This window comes from Anopheles coluzzii, chromosome 3, assembly GCF_943734685.1.
Source record: "Anopheles coluzzii chromosome 3, AcolN3, whole genome shotgun sequence".
NCBI lineage: Eukaryota > Metazoa > Arthropoda > Insecta > Diptera > Culicidae > Anopheles > Anopheles coluzzii.
The window spans coordinates 67,252,093-67,272,383 of NC_064671.1; the positions used below are offsets into that span (position 1 = coordinate 67,252,093).

The 20,291-nt window shown below is 42.2% G+C and overlaps 1 protein-coding gene across 2 annotated transcripts in view; it reads left to right on the forward strand.

The window, feature by feature from the left end:
• LOC120958485 (transcription factor Sox-19a) overlaps nt 1–20,291 on the forward strand; it is a 48,444-nt gene that overhangs the window by 17,025 nt on the left and 11,128 nt on the right. For both annotated transcript variants that reach the window (XM_040381333.2, XM_049610149.1), the window contains exons 2-5: nt 3,843–4,214; nt 4,343–4,491; nt 18,278–18,472; nt 18,535–18,617. In XM_040381333.2, the coding sequence (XP_040237267.2) occupies nt 3,843–4,214; nt 4,343–4,491; nt 18,278–18,472; nt 18,535–18,617 (799 nt within the window). The remainder of the gene's footprint in view (nt 1–3,842; nt 4,215–4,342; nt 4,492–18,277; nt 18,473–18,534; nt 18,618–20,291) is intronic.

Sequence of the window (20,291 nt, forward strand, 5' to 3'; positions counted from 1 at the left end):
GCTCAAAACGCAAACCCGAAATTCTATCTCTTGTTTGATGCATTTTTTCAGTGACTACAAACAATTGTAAGGAGCTTTTCGATCGACAAAAACACACTCACTCAGAAGCATCCCCTTTTCTTCTCCGACTTAACGATAACAGACTGTGATGAAATGCTCAAAATATTTAACACTCCAAACCGTTGTGTTCCGCAATCGGATTCCGGAGTCACAAAATAAAAGTGTGAAAGGAAACGATTAAAGCAACAAAGCATCTCCTCGGAATGAAGCTGCTGCTGCTGCTGTGTTTCGTTGCTGGGCATAATGCGACGAAACGCTAATAAACGGAATCAAAATCTTCAATAAATAATAATTAAGTTTTTATTAATGATGACCGAATCGTCGAAACCAGCGTGGCCTGCCCGGCTAATAATCAGTTCAAGGTCCGAAGAAACAGGAATGTCTTTAACTGTCGTTTTTCTCGGGGGGTTTTTACCCAGTGAGGCAAAAGGTGAGAAAAGAAGATGCGCCCGATGTTGTTAGTAAATCGGTATTCGATCGCCTCTCCACTGTCCCCCATCAACAGCAGTGTCTTGTTGTGCTGTTAATTTTGTTGAATGTTTAATCCTTTTGATGCTTTTGAGCCTTTTGAGGTGAATGAAAAGAAGCAGTGTGTCTTGTTTGCTATTCATTGACCATATCTTCTACTTAAGCCTTAAAACTACAGTCACTTAGCAGAGGACAATAATTGCCCCCAAAAACGATGTGTAGAAGAAACGCTAGACAAAGTTTATGGCAATTGAATTCCTCTTGGAAGGCATTACAAAGGGGGATGCTGAACGTATCTCAGTGTGGAGTTCTCACACCGTCCAAAAATTCGCACAATCACACTTGTACTGTTCTACCGTTTGATTAGGCGTTATTGAAAGGCATCACTGTTTTACCACGGTTAGAACCACTGGCTGCTTCAACACGTAAACAGCCACTAGGAACACATTCCAGCATTGGAACCTTCGGTTCAAGTAAACGACCAGTGTCAGAACTGTACGTGCCTGTGTGTATATGGTGTAGGTACGTCTGGGCCACCCCCCATCGAGAAGAGGTGCTTAAATCTGTCACTCAGGAATTCGTTTGATCGCGGTGGTTTTCGGGCCGTTGCAGGAAGTTGCGTGTCTGCATTCCTGACCCTCTGCTGGGCGAGCAGATTGTTTTCTTGAAGCATCCACCCCAGCGCGTTGGAGTCATTCCGTTTTGTGGATGGGTTCGATCGTGCCCGGCCGGACATTCCACGCTAAGTGAGGTGCGTGTGGTATGGTCAGACATTGTGGCGTCATGCTTTTTGGAGTGGAGTTCGATACCGGAATTTCACAGATGAATGAGTTGGAGTTAAAGAGTTGAAGGATTGAAGAAGGAAATTTCTATGAAAAAATGTATTGGTTTCTGCAATACTTTTGTTTAAAATCGTGTTGAAAATTGAACTCATTTGTAGAGAAGTCTATAAATAAGTGCATTAATTTTTATTCCGAAGAGCTATAATTAGCTTCATTAAGCAATTTGTAACCGCCAACCTTCTATTCCACCTAGACCGGCTACCGGCTTTGTGGACTTCACTTGAGTTCGCAGCACGACGCAGCACATTACCGGTAGCAGCAACGCCAAAACTGAGCCAAAATGACCGCCGAGACCGGTCGCCCTGTCCATCCGTCCATCCGTCCGTCCATCCATCCTTTGCTGTGCTATGACACAGGCACTGCCCGGCAAACTATACTTGCACAACGGGGTGTCCCACCGGTTTATTGCTACTTGAATTTTATGCCTTCCCGCAGCAGCAGCACCAGCAGCAGCAGCCCCAATCTTGCCGGCCACGCACCGGTGTCGCTGCCGGTTGGCGATTTGATTGGATGTTAAGGTTAATCATGATGCCAACATTTCATCTGCGCTCCACTGCGCTTCCCCTCGACGCGAGGAGATGACGCTGATAAACAAGCGTATCACTTTTCAAAGCACCGATCACGGGCGTCGCGCGGAAGATCAAGCCACAAGCGAGCGCGCAAGAGTTTGTTCGACCATAAATTGGAAATTTTACAACCAAGCTGGGTAGCGTTGGGTATATGGTGGGCAATAGTGGGTGCGCGGTGGCCCACTCAGTCCGTGGTCGGCTGCAATTTGATTTCCAGCTTCGAGGAAGGACGTGGACGCGGCAAGAAGCAAGGGGCGTAGTAATCAACTCTACTTGTATTTTTAATCGTTTGCCTACGATCATCATGTCAGGAGCATGAGTTGGTTCTTTACGTGTGAAGGATTTGTTGTGGACGCGCTCGTTTCAAAGTGAATGACCATTTTGAAGCCAACGAAGAATTGTCATTGGACAGGCAGTCTTGGGGCACGATTGTTTGTCATTCGCTATGAAAAGCGTATATGTTTTACTCGTACATATTTTACCAAAACTCGTATATATTTTACTGTACCAGCAAAACTCATAGACACAAAGAAGTTTTGTTAAGAGCTGGGGAAGATCTTTAGACCCTCTTTTGGAAGTAATAATGAATGTAGAGTCTTCATGGGATATCATGAAACAACTGAAGAAACACCCAGGCAGCATTGTTTACAAACAAGTGTTAAAATGTATAATTTCATATTCGTGTTAAGTCATATTTGTGAGATGGTTGGAAACATTTATTTCTCTGACTCAAGGAAGGGTCCTACATCCCAGGAGGACTCAAGCGTTTCGATCTCTTCCAGTCCAGCCTATCCGCCTGATCACGGCACTCGAACGGAAGATCGAACGAAAAGTGACATGGAAAATTGAAGTTAATTTGATTTCTCACATTTTTATGTATGTAGGATTATTAAAAACCTCCAAAACATCGATAACGTAGAGTGATTTGAATTGGTTGGCATTGGTTGGGATTTCAATATTGGCCGTTCAATTCGAAGCATCCTGTTTCATTCGACAACCGTTCGAGTGCCGTAAGCATGCGGCATATGCAATTTAGACATTATGAGGACCATTAAATATAGAGGATCTATATTGTCTATCCAAACACTTATTATCTTTATCTATACTTCTACACTATTATGTCCCTGATGAGCAAATTACAGGAGATCTTCCCATTGTTTTTTTTTTTAATAATTGGACAGTCTCGTGTTTCAGGCAAGAACATAGAAGTTGCTTTATGTCGACAAATCTAAAGCTACACTCATACACTCTGAAGACGTACACCCAATACAACATAATTGGAATTTATACTATATCACTAGGGATGTAATGTCAAGGCTCCAAGAAAACAGAAGGATAAACACAGAACAGAGGGAAAAACACAGAGCTCCTCCCAAGGTCTCATTTGTTTTGCCTACAGCATACAACATGTGTATCTGTGAAGTGCTCGTTACAGTGATTTTGAAAGGTATTGTAATAAAATAATAAGTCTACAGAACGTCTGTGATCATTGCAAACTTGAAGAAATTAAAACTGGCATTTCTTTGAGAATTTTTGTTGTTTCTGATAACGTCCAAAACATATCGAAATCAAAATAGTAAATCAAAATGTACAAGATATTTCGTATCGTTATCAAACTTTAAAAGACCTAAAGCAGATGTATTCAGAATGATATGCATCACTGAAACCGTTACTTATCAATAACGAAGATGATGTGTTTTGCAAAAAAACACTTGCAAATCATCGGTCTTTCTTCGAGGAGATTTGAAGTTTATCCCATAGCATACTATCACTAACTCGAGCTTGCTTATTACTCGATCCTTTGACCAATCTAACTAATCAATCCCGCGCCATGCAAATTACATACCAAATGCTTCCACGTCCATCCCTAACCACATCACACTCGCTTTGCTTTCTTCTGCAGCGCGGAATTGGCACCACCGTACCGTGACGACGGTGATACGCTGATTGCTCCGGTTCCCAAGGACGCACCGAGCGGTCGAGCGGCCTGTCAAATCCATCCCGACGCGCCGTCATCGCTCGACCGGATCCAGCGGATCTACGGCAAAATGATGGATCGAATACCGTCGCTATCGATACCGGGCCTATCGCTCCCGCACTCGCTCTCCATACCGACGTCCCAGTCGCTCTCGAATCAATCATCGCACGCACTGAACTCGCTCGGGCTACATTCGCAAAATTTGCATGCCTCGTCGGTGAACGCGCTGCACAACTCGCAGACGACCAATCTGCACCAGAACGTCGGTGGACTGCTGAACGGTGCGGCCGGCAATGGGTAAGTAGACAGATGAGCATGGCAACGTGAAGCTGCAGCTCACCTACCCCCTCTTTATTACCACATTATAACGGATCGAACCACTGTTTCCGCTTCTCCTGATTCCCGACCCCAACCTCCCTTCACAGCCTGCTCGGTCAGGCGATGTTGAAGAAGCCGGCCGAGGAGCACATTAAGCGACCGATGAACGCGTTCATGGTGTGGTCCCGGTTACAGCGGAGGAAAATCGCCCAGGACAACCCGAAGATGCACAACTCGGAGATCTCCAAGCGGCTCGGTAAGTGTCCAGTTTGAATTTAACCATGGGGAGAATTGAGAGGTTGCCAGTGACCGGTGCAAAACTTCAAACGCTGTCAATTACTGCGAAACTATCGTAGTATGCGCTGGACATTGCTATAGGGAGTGCGTCAGAGCCAAAGTTGGCGTATTGTTTCTCAACGCTTCCGCTTTGCAAAAAGTCTCACCACCACCGCCACCATCGTCTAATCATCATCAAGAAGATGCTTCCTATTTGCTCCATCTGCAATCACACGCTGATTGACGAAATCCTAGCGGCAAGATGTGGCCACTTGTACCACGAATCGTGCATCAGTAAGTTTATCGCCAGCACGTTGCTGCCCTGCCCGAAGGAGGACGAGGCACAGTGGCAAAAGTGTAGTAACCGGTGGCGCTTGGGGCATACCGTCTCGCGGGAGGGACTGCGGCGCATCTACCTCAACTACGATGCGATGCAGTGCCAGAAGCGCCGCGAACTGTGCCGGCTGACGGAAGACATTGAAAAGGTGCAGAAGGAGTTACGGTCACTGCAGCAACTCGTCGAGGGTGGCAAGTGTAGCCAGTGTGGCCAGAAGGTGAAGAAGGAACCGAAACCAAGGGGCAAAAAGCGAAACATACATGGTGTGGTGAAATAGTTTGGGCGTTGTGTGACGCCATGGAGGGGCAGGGATAGTCAACATTTTCCGTGATTTAAATCGTGGCGTATCGATCGTAGCAACCAGTGTTGCGACAGTTCGCTATGTTGATCAAAGTAGAAAGCAAACGCCTTCTATTAAGCAGTATCGTTGTCCAAGACCCAAAAAAAGCACCCGAAACTAACATGTACGCCTGTTGTAAGATCTGTGGCGGTATCGTAGAACAGTCGGTTTGGCTCAGCGTCTGTGGATACCTGTTTCACACCGAGTGTCTGGAGTGTTTTCACGAAAATTCCCACAAACCGTGTGCGGGCTGTGGCACCAACGAGCGGGACGGGTGTGAACATCCGCTGGACAAGACGTACACGGCCGTGTGCCTAAGGCGTGCCTCGATCGATCGGGAAGATGAAAACCATCTAGTGCTGTGGGAGCTGTTCGAGGAGGTGCTCAAGCTGGAGGCGCAATGGCGGAGGGACATTTTCCTTCCCGAGCTCGGTGTGTTTCTACGTGCGTACTATGACAAAGGTTGAAGCGGAACTGCGTAGACAGGAGTCGCGTGTGTGGTTTTGAGAAGTTATGTTTATGTACACTGTTATGTTTTTGAAATAATATTAAGTTACTGTCAAGCACGTGTGGAATAATTCTATTTAATTGTACAATTTAGTGTTATCAGTGGATTTTTTCAGCCTAGATTTTGTGAACCTCTTTGGCTGAGAGTTCCATAACTCTTATTACATATTGAAGCATCAAAAACTCAAGTGAATGGTTCTAGCAATAGACATAGATTCGTGAAAAGATCTAAGGTCTAGAGATGGCATAGCCGAAGCGTTTGTTAAAATCGTTAAATGCCAAAATGATAAATTGTACCGGTGCAAAGTTGTTGTGAAATTAGGTCCTCGAATCTAGGATCATGGAACAAACGATCTTTAAAAGATCAGACTAGAAATAAAACTATTAATTCGGCTAAGCGTTTCACGTAGTAATGTTATGAGTCATGTCATGAACAGACAACGCTCTGAAGTACACGCTCTATTCTAGTTGTACAGAGCATTAGTTTAGAGAATAGTAACTTGTTACTTAGTGCTTGTGGTTTGAAATGTTGTATCAGAATTAACGCGCTCTCTTCTGCTGAAATACTTCAACTTTCTCGACACCAAAGAGTTAGAAGTAACCCTTAATACATCCCTGAACAATTCTCTTATGCTATCTAACAATCCATCCATCGTGTCAGTCAACAAGCGACAGTAGGTATACTCTCTCTCTATCATCTTTCGGATTCGTCCTGCAAGCCTGATAACCGTGGAAGACAACCAAGGATTTACGGCAAACTAGTTCAAGAGGGCGTGTGCGTGCTTGTAGAACACTGAATTGCCCTGAATGTTGTGTCACAAAAACGTAGCTCAGAAAAATACGAATTCTGCTCTTATTAGCTTGAGTGTAGTGCGCGAAAAGTTGTGTGGGAGAGACACTTTCCTCAAACAATTCACCTCGGCCGGCAGCTTATTGTTGTTGCTTCAAGGACACAGGACAAACACACATACTCTGGTTGTGATACCATCTTTAGCTGTCCCGTGGAATGGCCACTCAATTATCGATTATGGCTTCATTTGCCCAATTTTTGCCTCACTTCACGTACACTCAATACACACACACAAGTTCCGGGGTTGTTGGTGTACTCTTCCGCAAAAGAGGAAACAATTTTGCACAAAGGATCACTTTTCCCTTTTTTCCCATTACTTCTGGTGGTGACCACAGCACCACCAGTGTTGGCGTAGTTTATGAAATGTTCAACAATAGAATTTCCTCCAACCACAGGCACTACAAAACAATCTCTTTTTTGATGCGCACCCGTCCATAAGAAAGGTGAAAACGGTGAGATGCGAGCTGGAAAAAGAGAGTGGTTGCCCGTTTCCGCTTTACAAAACCGCTCTTATCCGATCTAATGTCACATGTCGCATGTTGTGCGTCAGTAATGTCACTACTTCCCTTCACTCACTCACTCCCTGGGCTCACTTCCACCCGGCCAAGAGGTGACTGAGACAGTGGTTTGATTGAAATCTTATCGAAAAAAACACAGCTTTTGCGTTGTGGCGTTGAGCTCTGTCGTCCTGTCGCCTTTCGGAGTTCCAGCTTACTGAACCAACCGTAAATGAAAGTAACGTGTGGCTCATTTTTTTTTGAATTTTCCCGACGAAGCGTTTGCCACAGTTGAATTTCCTTTCACTTTTTCAAAACCTCCAACCTTCACTTTTTTTAGGGAAGTGAATGATATTTCAATGGAAAGGATGAAAAGCTACAGGAATTCCTGTTTATACTCTCCTTTTGCTTGCTTTAGCAAAACTTCAGTAACAATTTATTTCCATTCACTGGGAATATTTGTTCTGATGTTCAGTTTATGCTCATGTTTGTATGGAGTGTACAACATTGGAGAAGTGAGCTGTGAGAAGAAAAAAAAACTACATCCCATAAGTATGCAAATAAACCGACGGAAGATTTATGTTTGCCTAACACAGTGCCGAAAAACGGCAAAAAAAGGAAATGGTCCAAAAAGGCGAGCAAAAAACATTCCCGCGTGTCAATAAATCCGATTCGTACATTTGGGTATTTCTAACTCACTCGCCATGCTGCATTGCAGTCCGGCAGGTCCTTTTGTAACGCAACTTTGATTTAGCAGCTCACTTTCCCGTGAAAGGAACGAATATTGTGTCGTGTGCTATTGAAGGTTTCCATCGATTGTTGAAGCTTAAATTGAATAATAAAAGGGGAAAAGAATGGCAGGCAAGATTACTATCTAAGGGTTTTGATTACATGTCATGTAGTATACACTGTTCGAGGTTAGAAGTGTTGTACAATATGGGTTAACGTTATGAATTGTTATAGGATCCCATAGTATCAAAATAACTTAAAATTCATACAATTTTTGTAATAAAATACTGGTATCGATTACATTTGAGGTTTGAGGAATAAGAGAGAGAGAGAGAGAGAGAGAGAGAGAGAGAGAGAGCGAGAAAGAGAGAAAGAGCGGATCTTGCTATTTACGTCTTTTCCTTTCTCATTCATTGTCATCTGTTTACTATTTCTTTATTTTTACTCGTAATTAACGTAAAGCGTAAATTAGTGTGTCATTGAGAATAAAAAAATATCGTTTATGCTTTGAAATTAAACATTCTAACAGAATATGAAAATAAACTAACCAACAACAAACATAACAAAGCAACACAACGAAAGTTGAGGAATTATACAAAAATATAGATAAAAATAAAGTAAAATGTATCAAAATGGAAAAACGTTTAAGGTCAAGTTCAAATGAGTAAGAAAGATGAATAGAGAGTAAACAAACTAGAAATAAAATGAAAAATGTATAGCCCTAGCGAGAGTAACACAAAAACACAAGAAATCCAATAATATATAATCGATGAGTCTCATTAAAGTTCTTAAAACTTAAAACACAAAATTTCATTTCATACTTTAACACAAAATGAAACACATTTTTGCCAAAAATGTGTTTTTAAACATAAAATATGGACATTTCCAAAGAGAAATAACTTTGTTTACACTTTGTGCATCATAACAAATCAATACAATATTCGACGGTACGGTATGCGAAGGAACCATAATTGACTGAGTTGAGAAAACAATTATAGCAGTCTAGCCCGCGACGTGTGGAGGGTTCGCTTAAATGTCTCTAGTGCTGGATATGCGTTCATCATAAATTCAATTCGATTCGTTTGGCAAATAATTTAAAATCGATATTCAATCCTTCGTATAGTGAATCGGCTAAAACGGGACTTGAACGCATGGCATACAAGGTTTTATGGCGTGCAAGCTACTAACTGAACCACGGGATCCAGTTTAAACCTGTTTAAGCTGTTTCTAGACCAACCTAGTGTCATTTTATTCATGGATCAGCTTTCTAGAAGCTTAATATAAATTCAAAATTGAATCTTTCTCTAAATTTCCTATATTTATTCACCATCGTATCATATTAGTATCATATAGGATCACATGTACATTACTTGCACTTACAACATCCTGTTGCACAAGTCGAACGCCAGTGGATGTATCCATCATCAAGAATAATGATTATTAAAACATCTCCATTCATGTGTGTGTCCTACTTCCATTCGAGTAATTATTATTTTCCCATGCAAACTTACAAATATGAACCATCGGCTGTTGCGTGCCCTTTGTCCCGCCAGCACAACAAAACGGACGTCCTGTTGCTGCACATACCGGCAGTGAATTGAACTCACTTGACGAATCCGTTCGTAGTACTTACTGAAATTATTCCCACTCCGATCGGGGCTTCATGTGCACTTAGAGCGATTTGGTGTAGTGTTCTTTTGTACAGAAAAAAAACATGACTTTCCATTTTCTATCCCAAAATAGGCGTAGAACAAAATCCCTTCGCAACCACCATTGGCTGAGCAAGCCTAGTGACATGAGTTGACTTCAATTTAGAAAATTGCACACTTTTCACTACGACATAACGCTCCACAGGAAGGAGGGATTCCGAGGCAGAGAATCCCGAGATCGAATGCTACCTCACCTTCCGGTCGGTAACAAAACCCCTCACCCGCGAACCGTGCGCACCCGGAAGGAGTGACAGCGACACGTGACATTACGCCGCAAATGTCATGTTCGCGTTGTTCCATCTCATCGTTTAACAGCGCAGGAACACACTGTGGTGGACGAGATTTTGCTTCCCCCCCCCCCCCCCCCTGTGTTTTTCTCACTTGCTATTTAAAAGGAAGGTCAATTCACAAATTTAAAATCCTGAAATCTCCTATCGTATGCGCTTCATAGCACAATGTTGCTTCCTTCGCTCGCTTGCCTGCGCACAGAGATTGACAACCGAAGCAATGCGGCAGTGTGTGTACACAGCGTTGGCGTTTTGTTTCTACAATTGGCGGGGGGTTTCGCGTGTCTCAACGTGTGTTTGGTGAATTCAATTTATATTATCATTCAATTAAAACCGATTTCGATTAAATGATGTGTTGAGAAGAGGGTTAATCTGAGTCACGTGGCTGGTAGCCGGCGCCGCAGTGACGGTGCTGTCGTCCTCAGATAGGGGCGTCTTTACACTGCAGGACCGTGGCCTTGCCCCTCTGCGCACACCGGCTACCGGGCGCAAAAGAAACGCCGTCACCACCGCCGAAAGGAAATATGATAATTTGGATTAGTTGGGTTTGAATTTATTATCTCGTCTCGTTGCTTGCGCGCGTCCCGTACGCGTCGGGAGCGCCGTGCCGCGGGTTTGTTCGGGATGCGCTTCACCGAGGATAACGGTGCCGCCGCACTGTTTGGCAACATGTCACGGCCAGATCGGAAATCGGTGTTTGATGACGTGGCGAAACTTAACAGTGCGTGCAATATGACGTGGTAGAGTGGTACCGGCGTTCGAATGGGAACGATGGTGGTCGCCGTGCGCTTTGTTTGTCAAGTTTGGTTTGGAAGGTCGTTGTGGGAATGGCAAGGAATGGTACTTTAAACAGCTTTGTACTAGTTCACTTCGGAATCCATTGCATCCTTTTTTATTATTGACGGCTTCGTGTTGGGAGAAGCTCAAACAAATCAATAACACTCCTTAAGCAGACGCGCTTCGTTCCTTTGTTTTTGAAGCCATTCAACCCTTTGACATCAAAATAAGCTGTACATTTTTTGGCACCACGATTCGTACTGATTGAAAACGTTTTTAAGGGATCTAAATTTAAGACAAATATTTGAATTTAAAGAACAACTTTAAGTAATATTGAAATACATACGTTAGTGCTGTTGTTACGCTTCAAAATTGAACAGATTGTTATTTAAAAAAAGGAAAAACGGCAAAGAGGAAATCCCCAAAGCAATATCCAAAGCAAAACCAAAGCAATAAACAAATTAGCTTTAGCTTTACTTTAACTTACCATACGCCCATGGGGTTCAAGCCTAGAATGGACCGTCCCACTTAGCAAGGATTGACTATTGAGCAAGGATTGACTGCGTGGTAATGAATTGAGACTCGAAAGCCTGTATAGACTGGCATGTCCGCGTCGCACGTTACGCCAAATAGAAGAAGAAAATTTTCGCCCAACAATTCAGTGAATAATTTAATGCAAGAGTGGGCTCCTCTTTCTTTCACTGATTTAGTTTTTGTGTTTCATTATCAAAGTGGGGGTTTTCATTCATTCTTGAAGCAGTTTCAAAATTTTGTAATGAAAGATTTACCAACTTCTTTTCATTTATTCATTTTGTATTTAATGTTATTTCATTCATTGCTTTTCTTTATTATTTGCGCTTCTTTTCTTTATTATTTGCGCTTTTTCCTTGTTTGGATTGGTTTTTTACATACCCATACTGATTCTGCATGGCATTCTTCTATGTTTTTATTATTTTTTTTTAGTTTTGTGTCTTATTAAATTGTTATTCGTATCTATTTATCTCCCCAAATAATGAATGAAAACTGAATAACGATACATAATAAATTCAGGTTTAAGGATCAGGGAATACCAATCAAGTTGCTGTTGCTGGTATTTAGTTGTACATAATGTTGCTCTTTGGCAATGTATACATCAATTCGAATTCGAAGTCTTGCATTTTTATGACGTAATTAATGTTTAAAACAAAATAATGTGCAACTATAATGCCATACATGAACTTCAAACAATGTGCCAAAAGATTGCATTCTATTCACGCAACCAAACCCATAAACCAAACCTAAACAATTAATAACAAACACACAGCTATACCAGACACGGTACACTTTCGTAGCAACGTCATTCAAAGCACACAAACACAAAAAGAAAGCATATAAAAACATCCTCGCCGTGATAAACAAAAAGGGCAGTGAAGAAATTTCTTCCTGAACTGGCCAATCCGGCTCAAAACAGCACGTCCCATTCCCCCCCCCTCCCCCCCCCCCCCTCCCCCCATTTGCATAAACAACATTTCCGTTTTTCGTTGCGTTTGCGTTGCGCTTGCAGTGGTGCAATGGCTGCACAATAAGGCCCATTGCTGAGGGGCACACAATACAGCCAAAAGGGGGGACCAGCAGCATCATGGGATGTGCCACACATTGTTAAGAATTTTAAAACATTATTCAACCATATTGTACCACTGCACAGGCACATACAATGCATTCTCTCTCCTTTTCTCTCTCTATCTCTCTCTGATGATTGTGAGCCGTAGAAAGTACGTTATTGTCATATTGGTTCGGCATCGTTTTGCAGCGAATGGGCGCACGTATTATGGGGATTGTGTTGCAGAAATGCCCTTCGGTGCATACAGTTTCCTGGGAAAAGCGGTACCACTACTACTACTACTACTGCCACCACTATTACTAGCTTTGACAGGCGTCGTGTTGCTGCTACTATGCTTGCAAAGGTCCCTTTTTGGACCAAGTTGGTTGTTGTGAGCGCTCGTCGTTTGCAACGGGATTGCAAAATGGCATTGTTTCCACCCGAGCGGAAGTGCATTTTCAGCATGGAAAACTTCCGCTACGCTGCACACTGCAGCCCTGGGAACAGGTTTAGCAGACCGGTGTGCCGTTCGTACCCAGCCGTCTCCCCAGACTGTTATTTACCTCACAAAGCACAGGACGCTGAAGGTGGGGAGGGAGCTCTATTGTTAGAGTTTTCGGAGTTTTCTTGCCGCTGTTAGTTTGAAAAGCGATAGAAACATGTGTTGCCAGCATTGTAGTGCGCATTGTGTGTGTGTGTCTGTTTGTGTGTGGGATTGCACATGCGGAGTGGCTGTTCGTGGGGATGCTGTGAAAATCCTTACGATTGTGCTGTAAAGAAGAAGTACCGTGCTCTGTTGTAATGGGAAGCAACCGAAACACAAAAGCACACATTTCTTTGCCTACACATTTCCTCCAAACGTCTTGTGTGCTACAAACTCCACCGTAGTGAAAACAAGTTTCAAAGCACAAGTGAAGGTATGTGTTTCTTCTCTTTTAGAAAACACAGAGAGAAGGAGAAGGATTTTGTACCAAGAAAGATGCCATTATTGGGCACGAAGACACGGAGCATGGCTGAAGACAATACCTTTCCAGCGAAGGAAATTAGAGGAAGTGTATCAGGATATCCGAGATTATTTCTTCATCCGGTTGTGACGGGATTCGTGCTGCCAGCTTCCTCCCCTGCCCTGCTCCGCTGTTCAAAACTCACATTTCATGCCCATTCAGCGCACGGAAGGTAGCGTCGGTACGCGCGTCCTGAATGTGATTGAAAAGTGCTCCTTTCAGGTGGAAATTCGCCATTGTTGTGTGCCCGGGGAGTGCCAGGTGGGGTACACTGTTGCGAATGGATGGATACACCGAACGCTCTAGGACGGGCTTGCCATCGCTCAACGCCCGGGATGCTGAAGCAGGCAGTTGGCTGAACGTTGAGCGTGAGGATACACGCAGCAGCAGCAGCAGCAGAGTGTGGATGAAATGTAGCAAACACACATTACGGGCTGTGTTCGCTTTTGCATTAATAAATCGAGAGCAAATCACATTCAAATGCACAGATCTACGCACATCTGGGTAGTCAACATTCGGTTGATTGTATTAATTAATTGAGATCATGTCTGCCCGCTCGCTGACTGACTGGTTGCACTAGACCGCAAACCCCGCAACAGCAGCAGTTGGCAAACAATAGTGCAAAGCCACGGCAAACTGACACAAACATTTCATTCAAATCATCTGCACAAATCCATCCCAACGAGCGCACTGTACTGTTTTGAAAGAGTTGTGCAGGTGTTGTAACGTTGACCCAACATTACACAAATTGAAAATCCGTTGCCTCTCACTAACAGAACACATGACTACTATAGTAGTTCGTATGCGTTACGTAGTGAATTATTTGTTGATTTTAATAATTAAGCACTTGGTTTAGTGATAAACAAGTTAGGAATGTGTTTGAGTTCGGATGGTTTTAAATGTGTGGTTGCAGTCGTAATGCAACCACAAGCTATTACCTAATAAATGGGGATTGATTGGATCGAAGTTGATTTTGTGGTAGGTTATTTGCAACATGATGAAATGTCGGTTATTCAGTAAAGAAAGGGCTCACCAATGTCAAATTGAGTGTTTTGTTTTACAAATATATGTTTATCTATACTCACAAAAATAGTACAATGTTCCGATGAAAAACAAAACATTCGAATTAACATACGAAATATAAGTGAAAGTTTTGACAAAATGTCGACTTACAACACAATTAGTCAAATGGAAAGGAAAGTAACGAAAAACAATAAATTTATTTTTTCGCAAGAAACCAAAATCACTCCCTGCATCCAGCTCACTTAGTAAAACCAAAATTACTCATAAACATAATCAAAAATCTTAAAAATAAAAAGTCATCAGGTTGTTGCGAAATCAACAACAGAGAGATTAAAATGATTTCTAATAAGGCAGTACTCTACCCCAAAAAAAATTCGATGATTGTCTTAAACTAGGCTAATTTCCTTCACAATGGCAAACAAAGCAAAAATAGTGGCCATTCCAAACCCCGGTAAAGATCACTCTAATCCTGAAAACTATAGACCAATATCCCTTCTGAGCTGCATATGTAAACTATTTGAGAAAGTTATTGCACGCAATATACGTTCTCATATAGACATTAACAATATCATCCCACAGTCACAGTTTGGTTAGACATAGACATAGATTCAAAAATTATATTATAGAAAATCGGAATAGAAAAAGATCTACGGGACTACTAGTTTTGTTGGGCACTGAAAAAGTGTTTGATTCCTTTTGACATGACGGCCTGGTATATAAACTAATTCAATCTAATTTTCCTACGTATCTTTCGGTCCTTTCTCTCTTTCTCCTTTCTTAATAATTCGGCCTTTTCTCAGCAATCGAAAAAGCTCAGTTCATATCGGTCATACTAAACCAAACTTCTTTAAGCCCATAGTGGGAGTTCCACAGGGTATTATATTATCGTCAATACTATTCAATATATTTATCTCTGCAATCTCCACTTTTTTCATTTGAACTTGTTTCTACTAGATGACTTTAAAGAAGTAGCAGTGGTGGTTCAATTGTTACCGAAAAGTGAATTAAACGCTATTATACAGACCATTGTGCGGAGATTCAAATTACAGATCATTAGATCTGTCATAGTGATATATGGGTGATGGATACGTATTTCTATTAACTATCTTTCAATAGAAAATAATTCAAAATTGTGTACCTCACGTCTATTTTTGGACATGATTAGAAACCTGACAGAAAATATAAACATTCAATGGATCAAAGGACACGACTAGTGACTAGAATTTAGAGAAGCTTTGTGGAGTTAATAAAGGTTTTAGATATTATTTACACTAATAGCGCTACAATTGTATTATGTTATAGGCCAGGAGTCTCCAAACTTTTCAGTTCAATTCAGGGCTCTCTCGCTTTGACTAGAAAATACATGGTGAATATTTCCAAAATTCTACAACTTTCTCTTCTTGAAGCTAGATTTTTGCCATGAACTAGTAAAAATTAAATTTGTTGATGAAAATTGTCAAAATAATATACTATTCACATTATCCTTTATAAAATCATCGCGGGCCACATTATGGGATCTCAAGGGCCGCATGAGTCCCGCGTTACGTAGTTCAGAGACCCCTTGCCTTGTTGTAGGCGATTGAAATGACTTAACTGCATCATTATTCTTAGTTTGTTGACTCACATACTGCCGATAAAATACCAATAAAACAATCCTCGAACCTATAAAATGATATACTAATGGTTTTCGATAGTTGGGCAAAATTCTACTGCTGCCATACAAAAAATACCACCGAAATGTGCACACAAAACATTCCGTTTTGGAGTGCATTAGAAGTGCAATTCTATACGGAAAGTATTTTTCCTGTATGGACGAGAATTTAGTTCTCTAAACAACATCAACAAATGTTTGTATGTACTATCACACACCAAAAACTACACCATAAACCCTCTTTACGATGCATCAAACTGTGAAAAACACCACGCTCGGGGCTTTTAAAAACAACAACTCACCATTCCATTGTTGCACACGAGGATTCATACCACCGTAAAAATGTGTCTTTGTTTTTCCAAACCAACAAGTCTAGTTTTCACCAACTCGAAGGTGACTGAAGTAGTTAAACCAAACTTCCATAAAAAAAACTCGATTCCATATCAACACACCGATATCACCGTACGATTGTAACGCTTGGCCATCCAACATACAAAGCAAAAAAAAAAGTAAAACCAACACCCTCTAAGGGGTAGATGGGCGACCGGCCAGCAGCATGGATGGTGCAGCGTCATTGTTGGTAAGGATGGTGAGCAAATATTTGTAGTTTTGCCGGTGCGCAGCAAGGCTGACGTGTAATCGGGCCTATCCTCCTCCCTCCAGCAATCCCACACGGAGCGAGAGACATCCTTATCCACTCGTGTACAATTTCCGGAATGATTCTCATCTTTGCACCAAATGCACGAGGGTTCGAAAACAATGGTTTGTGATTTGTTTACCAATTCCAAACGGCGGCCCCTTACGCCCCAGTGCAACGGGGCCTGTTTACACACATTCATGGGATTCATGGTGGGACATGTAGGGTGTGCATTGTTACAACACGGGCAGGTTAAACTGGTGAGGTTAAATTGCTTAGGTTTTTTTGTTGCTGTGTGTGTGTTGTCGGAGTCCTCACTGTTTACAACATTATTGCGAGAGTTTTGCCATTTGCGATTGGGTTTTGCAAAATTAATGTGAAACCAATCAAACGGAGCCCGGTGAGCTGTGTGAAAGGTTGTGCGATTGGCATCGAAATTCAAACTATTATGCTTCGGTAGATTTCCAATCCAAATCTATAACATTACAATGGTCAAATGGTGGGGTGAAGTAACGTAGTAGTACGGCGCGGAGTGCCTTTTGTTGTACACCATGTAGGTATTCAACAAAGGAGCAAAAAAAGACGGATTCAAACATTAGTGCATCATGAATACCGTTGTAGGCTGATTTCTGTTTGCGGTACAGGTAGCGATTCTGTATAAATCAATACCATACGTGCTTTATGCATCGTATTATCAGCCAGAATATACAATCCCATGCAACGTGATTAAGTTGACTGAGTGTATCCGAACAATTGAACAACGGGACTGTTTTGGTCTTAAATTTCTACTGTTTACACGATACTTGACATCTTTTGATTTACAGGCCTTAATAAAAAGACATTACTAGGGAAGACAAAGCTATGAATGCCCAACATAAGATTTATATTAGTAGACTTAGACCATTCAGCGAGTGAAATGTGATACTTTTGTCTTAGTTCATTAAAACAACTTAGCAAGAGATCTTTCATTTTACAATTTTTATTGCAAAACAAGAAAAAACCTCAAAACCTCTCCAATTTTTTCTCTTTATTCAGCAAGTTCCACTAACTTAATAAACTACTTAACAACAAAACTATATATGATCTGTACATTGGCATTTCGTATGAAACACTTTCGAACAAGACCAGCTAGAAAAGAACAATTATTCTTAAACAACCTGTTGGAAATTCGTGATTTACAAGCAGTGGCAGTTACTTTCTGATCCTGAGATATCAGAATAATCAAAGTTTGAGCATATCATCAAGTTAAAATATCAATCGTGAAAGAAGTACATTTTCATATATTAACAGAAGAGTTCATAGTTCTGTAGTTTTTGGCTCAAGTCTGAAGTTTATAAAAGGATAATTGATCTTTCAACTTTAGTTAGTGATCATATTTAGCCTTATATTGACGTAGAGGGAGCTAAATCGGAATCCCCTAAAAACTATTTTCAAATGTTTTATTTTTTATTTCAATTGGATATCACTGTGAATCGCAAGACGAACACATGATCGTCCATAAAGACATTGAAATTGCGTATGGGTTACGTCTTCAACTGATCCATATTAAAGTTGTCACTCGAATGGTGTACTACCTATCCAAATATTTGATGATTCCTCTTGTATTTGGCGTAACGTCCTACGCGGACATGCCGGCCTATAAAGGTTTTCGAGACATGATTCATTACCACGAAGCCGGTCCTATGGCTATCCTTGACACTCCATCCTAGACTTGAACCCATGACGGGCATGTTATTGAGCCGTTCGAGTTGATGACTGTACCGCGGGACCGCCCCTGATGATTATTATCATGAAAACCATCACTCATGACGGTGCCTTCTTCGCAATCTTCCCGCACAGGTGCCGAATGGAAGCTGCTAACCGAGGACGAAAAGCGACCGTTCATCGACGAGGCGAAACGGTTGCGCGCGATGCACATGAAGGAACACCCGGACTACAAGTATCGGCCGCGCCGGAAGCCAAAACCGATCCGGCGCGATGGTTACCCGTACCCGATGACGTACCCATCGGTGCCCGTCGATGCACTGCGAGCTGGTAAGAAAACACGGTTGTTTGCAACACTTCGATTCACTTAAGCCCGATGTGTGTTTCCGTAGGTATTACGCCGAGTTACTTTGCACCGGGCGCACCCTACCATTTAGGAAGCCATTTATCACAGGCCAGTCCACCCACGACACAGGTGAGTTTCAATTATAGTGGAGTAAAGCGGGATTTTACGGAAGGTACATCAGCGATTGAGCGAGCGATCACAAGAGACAGAAAGACAATAGCAATGAAACATTGTATTGAATGGCGCTTAACTAAATTGGAGTTGTTTAAAATGAAGTTAGTAATGCTTTACCCACTTCCTGTATCCTTCCGAGAAGTCCGCGAAGCTTCAAATCCTCGCCCCAAAATTGAATACCTCTAAATTAGATACATTAAATCCTATTGCACAGAACCATCCACTTGAGGTAAAACATTGTTACGGCTTCGATCGAGTGTCGTCTTCAATCGCGTGTCTTTTGCTCAAGTGTGGCACTCCTGTCCTGGGAAATTGAATCGTTATTACCTGTTGTTGGCATCTGTTGTCGTGGAGGAATCTCTTCCACTTCCCAGCAACACAAACACAACTATCTCAACAGCATCTCCAGCAGAAGAGATACTGCACACAAGACAAGTCGTTGAAGTCGTCAGAGTGTGGGAGATCTAGCGCTCCCGGGTCGTTTACTGCTCTTCGCGTCATTCAACATTAGGTTTTAGTCAAGTAGGCCGGGCACACACACATACACACACACACACACACCGGTAGCACCTTGATTGAGAAATTTGTCACTCACATGATTAGTTGTTTGTCATGGTGATGGCTCCGTTCGCTCATTCTCGCTGTCTGCCATCCTTCTTGTGTGACAGGAAATGGATGTGATTTCGTAGTGGGCGACTCTGATGGTAACGGCAGAGTGTCAGCTGTGGGAAAGGAGTGTCTGGAAGAAGTTAATTAAGTTAATTGCGGACGCTTTGGGAAGTTGGGAAGCTGGAAGTGACATTGTGTGAAGAAACAGTTTAATTCTTTCTGAGCAGTAGACAACATCAACAATACAAAAACATGCTTCCTATCCTTTCAACCAGAAATCCCCACAACCTTAAACAGCAGATGGTCTGAAGGAAGAGCTTCAACAGAAGCAAACGCTAAAAAAAATACCGGAGGCAAAAAAGGGAACACAAGACCACTGCTGATAGAATCGTTTTGACTGTGAAATCATCTATAATTGGAGCCGATTATGATTAAGATTTCTTCTTCGGCAGCTTCCCCGAACGCCTCTTCATAGGGGAGTGTTGCTCCGGCTATTCTACTGTCTCTCCTTTCCCGGAGCTTTTGCACCAGTTTTACGTGTTGAAGGAGTTCCATCATTCTACGCAATCTTTCTTACCCTTTTTTCGTGCCTTTCTCTCGTTCTATTTCTCTAGTAGGAACGTAGATAAATGTTTAACACACCGTAAACGGGGTTTCGAAACCCTCAATGATACCCTTCTGCCCGTGACATGTGGTCCGTGTTGATGAAGTTGTCTATACGAGGCGAATCCCCATTTCGGAACCGAGCTTATAGATCGCGGGAGGAGAACGGGATGTTGGGATGGGAAAGCATAACGGCTGTGGTTTTAAAATGATTACAAGATTAATTTGATGATTTAACACTTTAGTGGTTTTCGGCCCTTCCGTAGCACATCCAGCACGTAACTGCTTTTCCTTTGCCTTCTTCTCTCTGTTGCCTGACTGTTTTTACACCGTCTTTCGCGCAGTTGCTGTAACGCTTTCACGCGGTTGTTTTTCCCGATTGCTGGTTGTGGTGGAGGTGGTTGATCGCACTGGTGT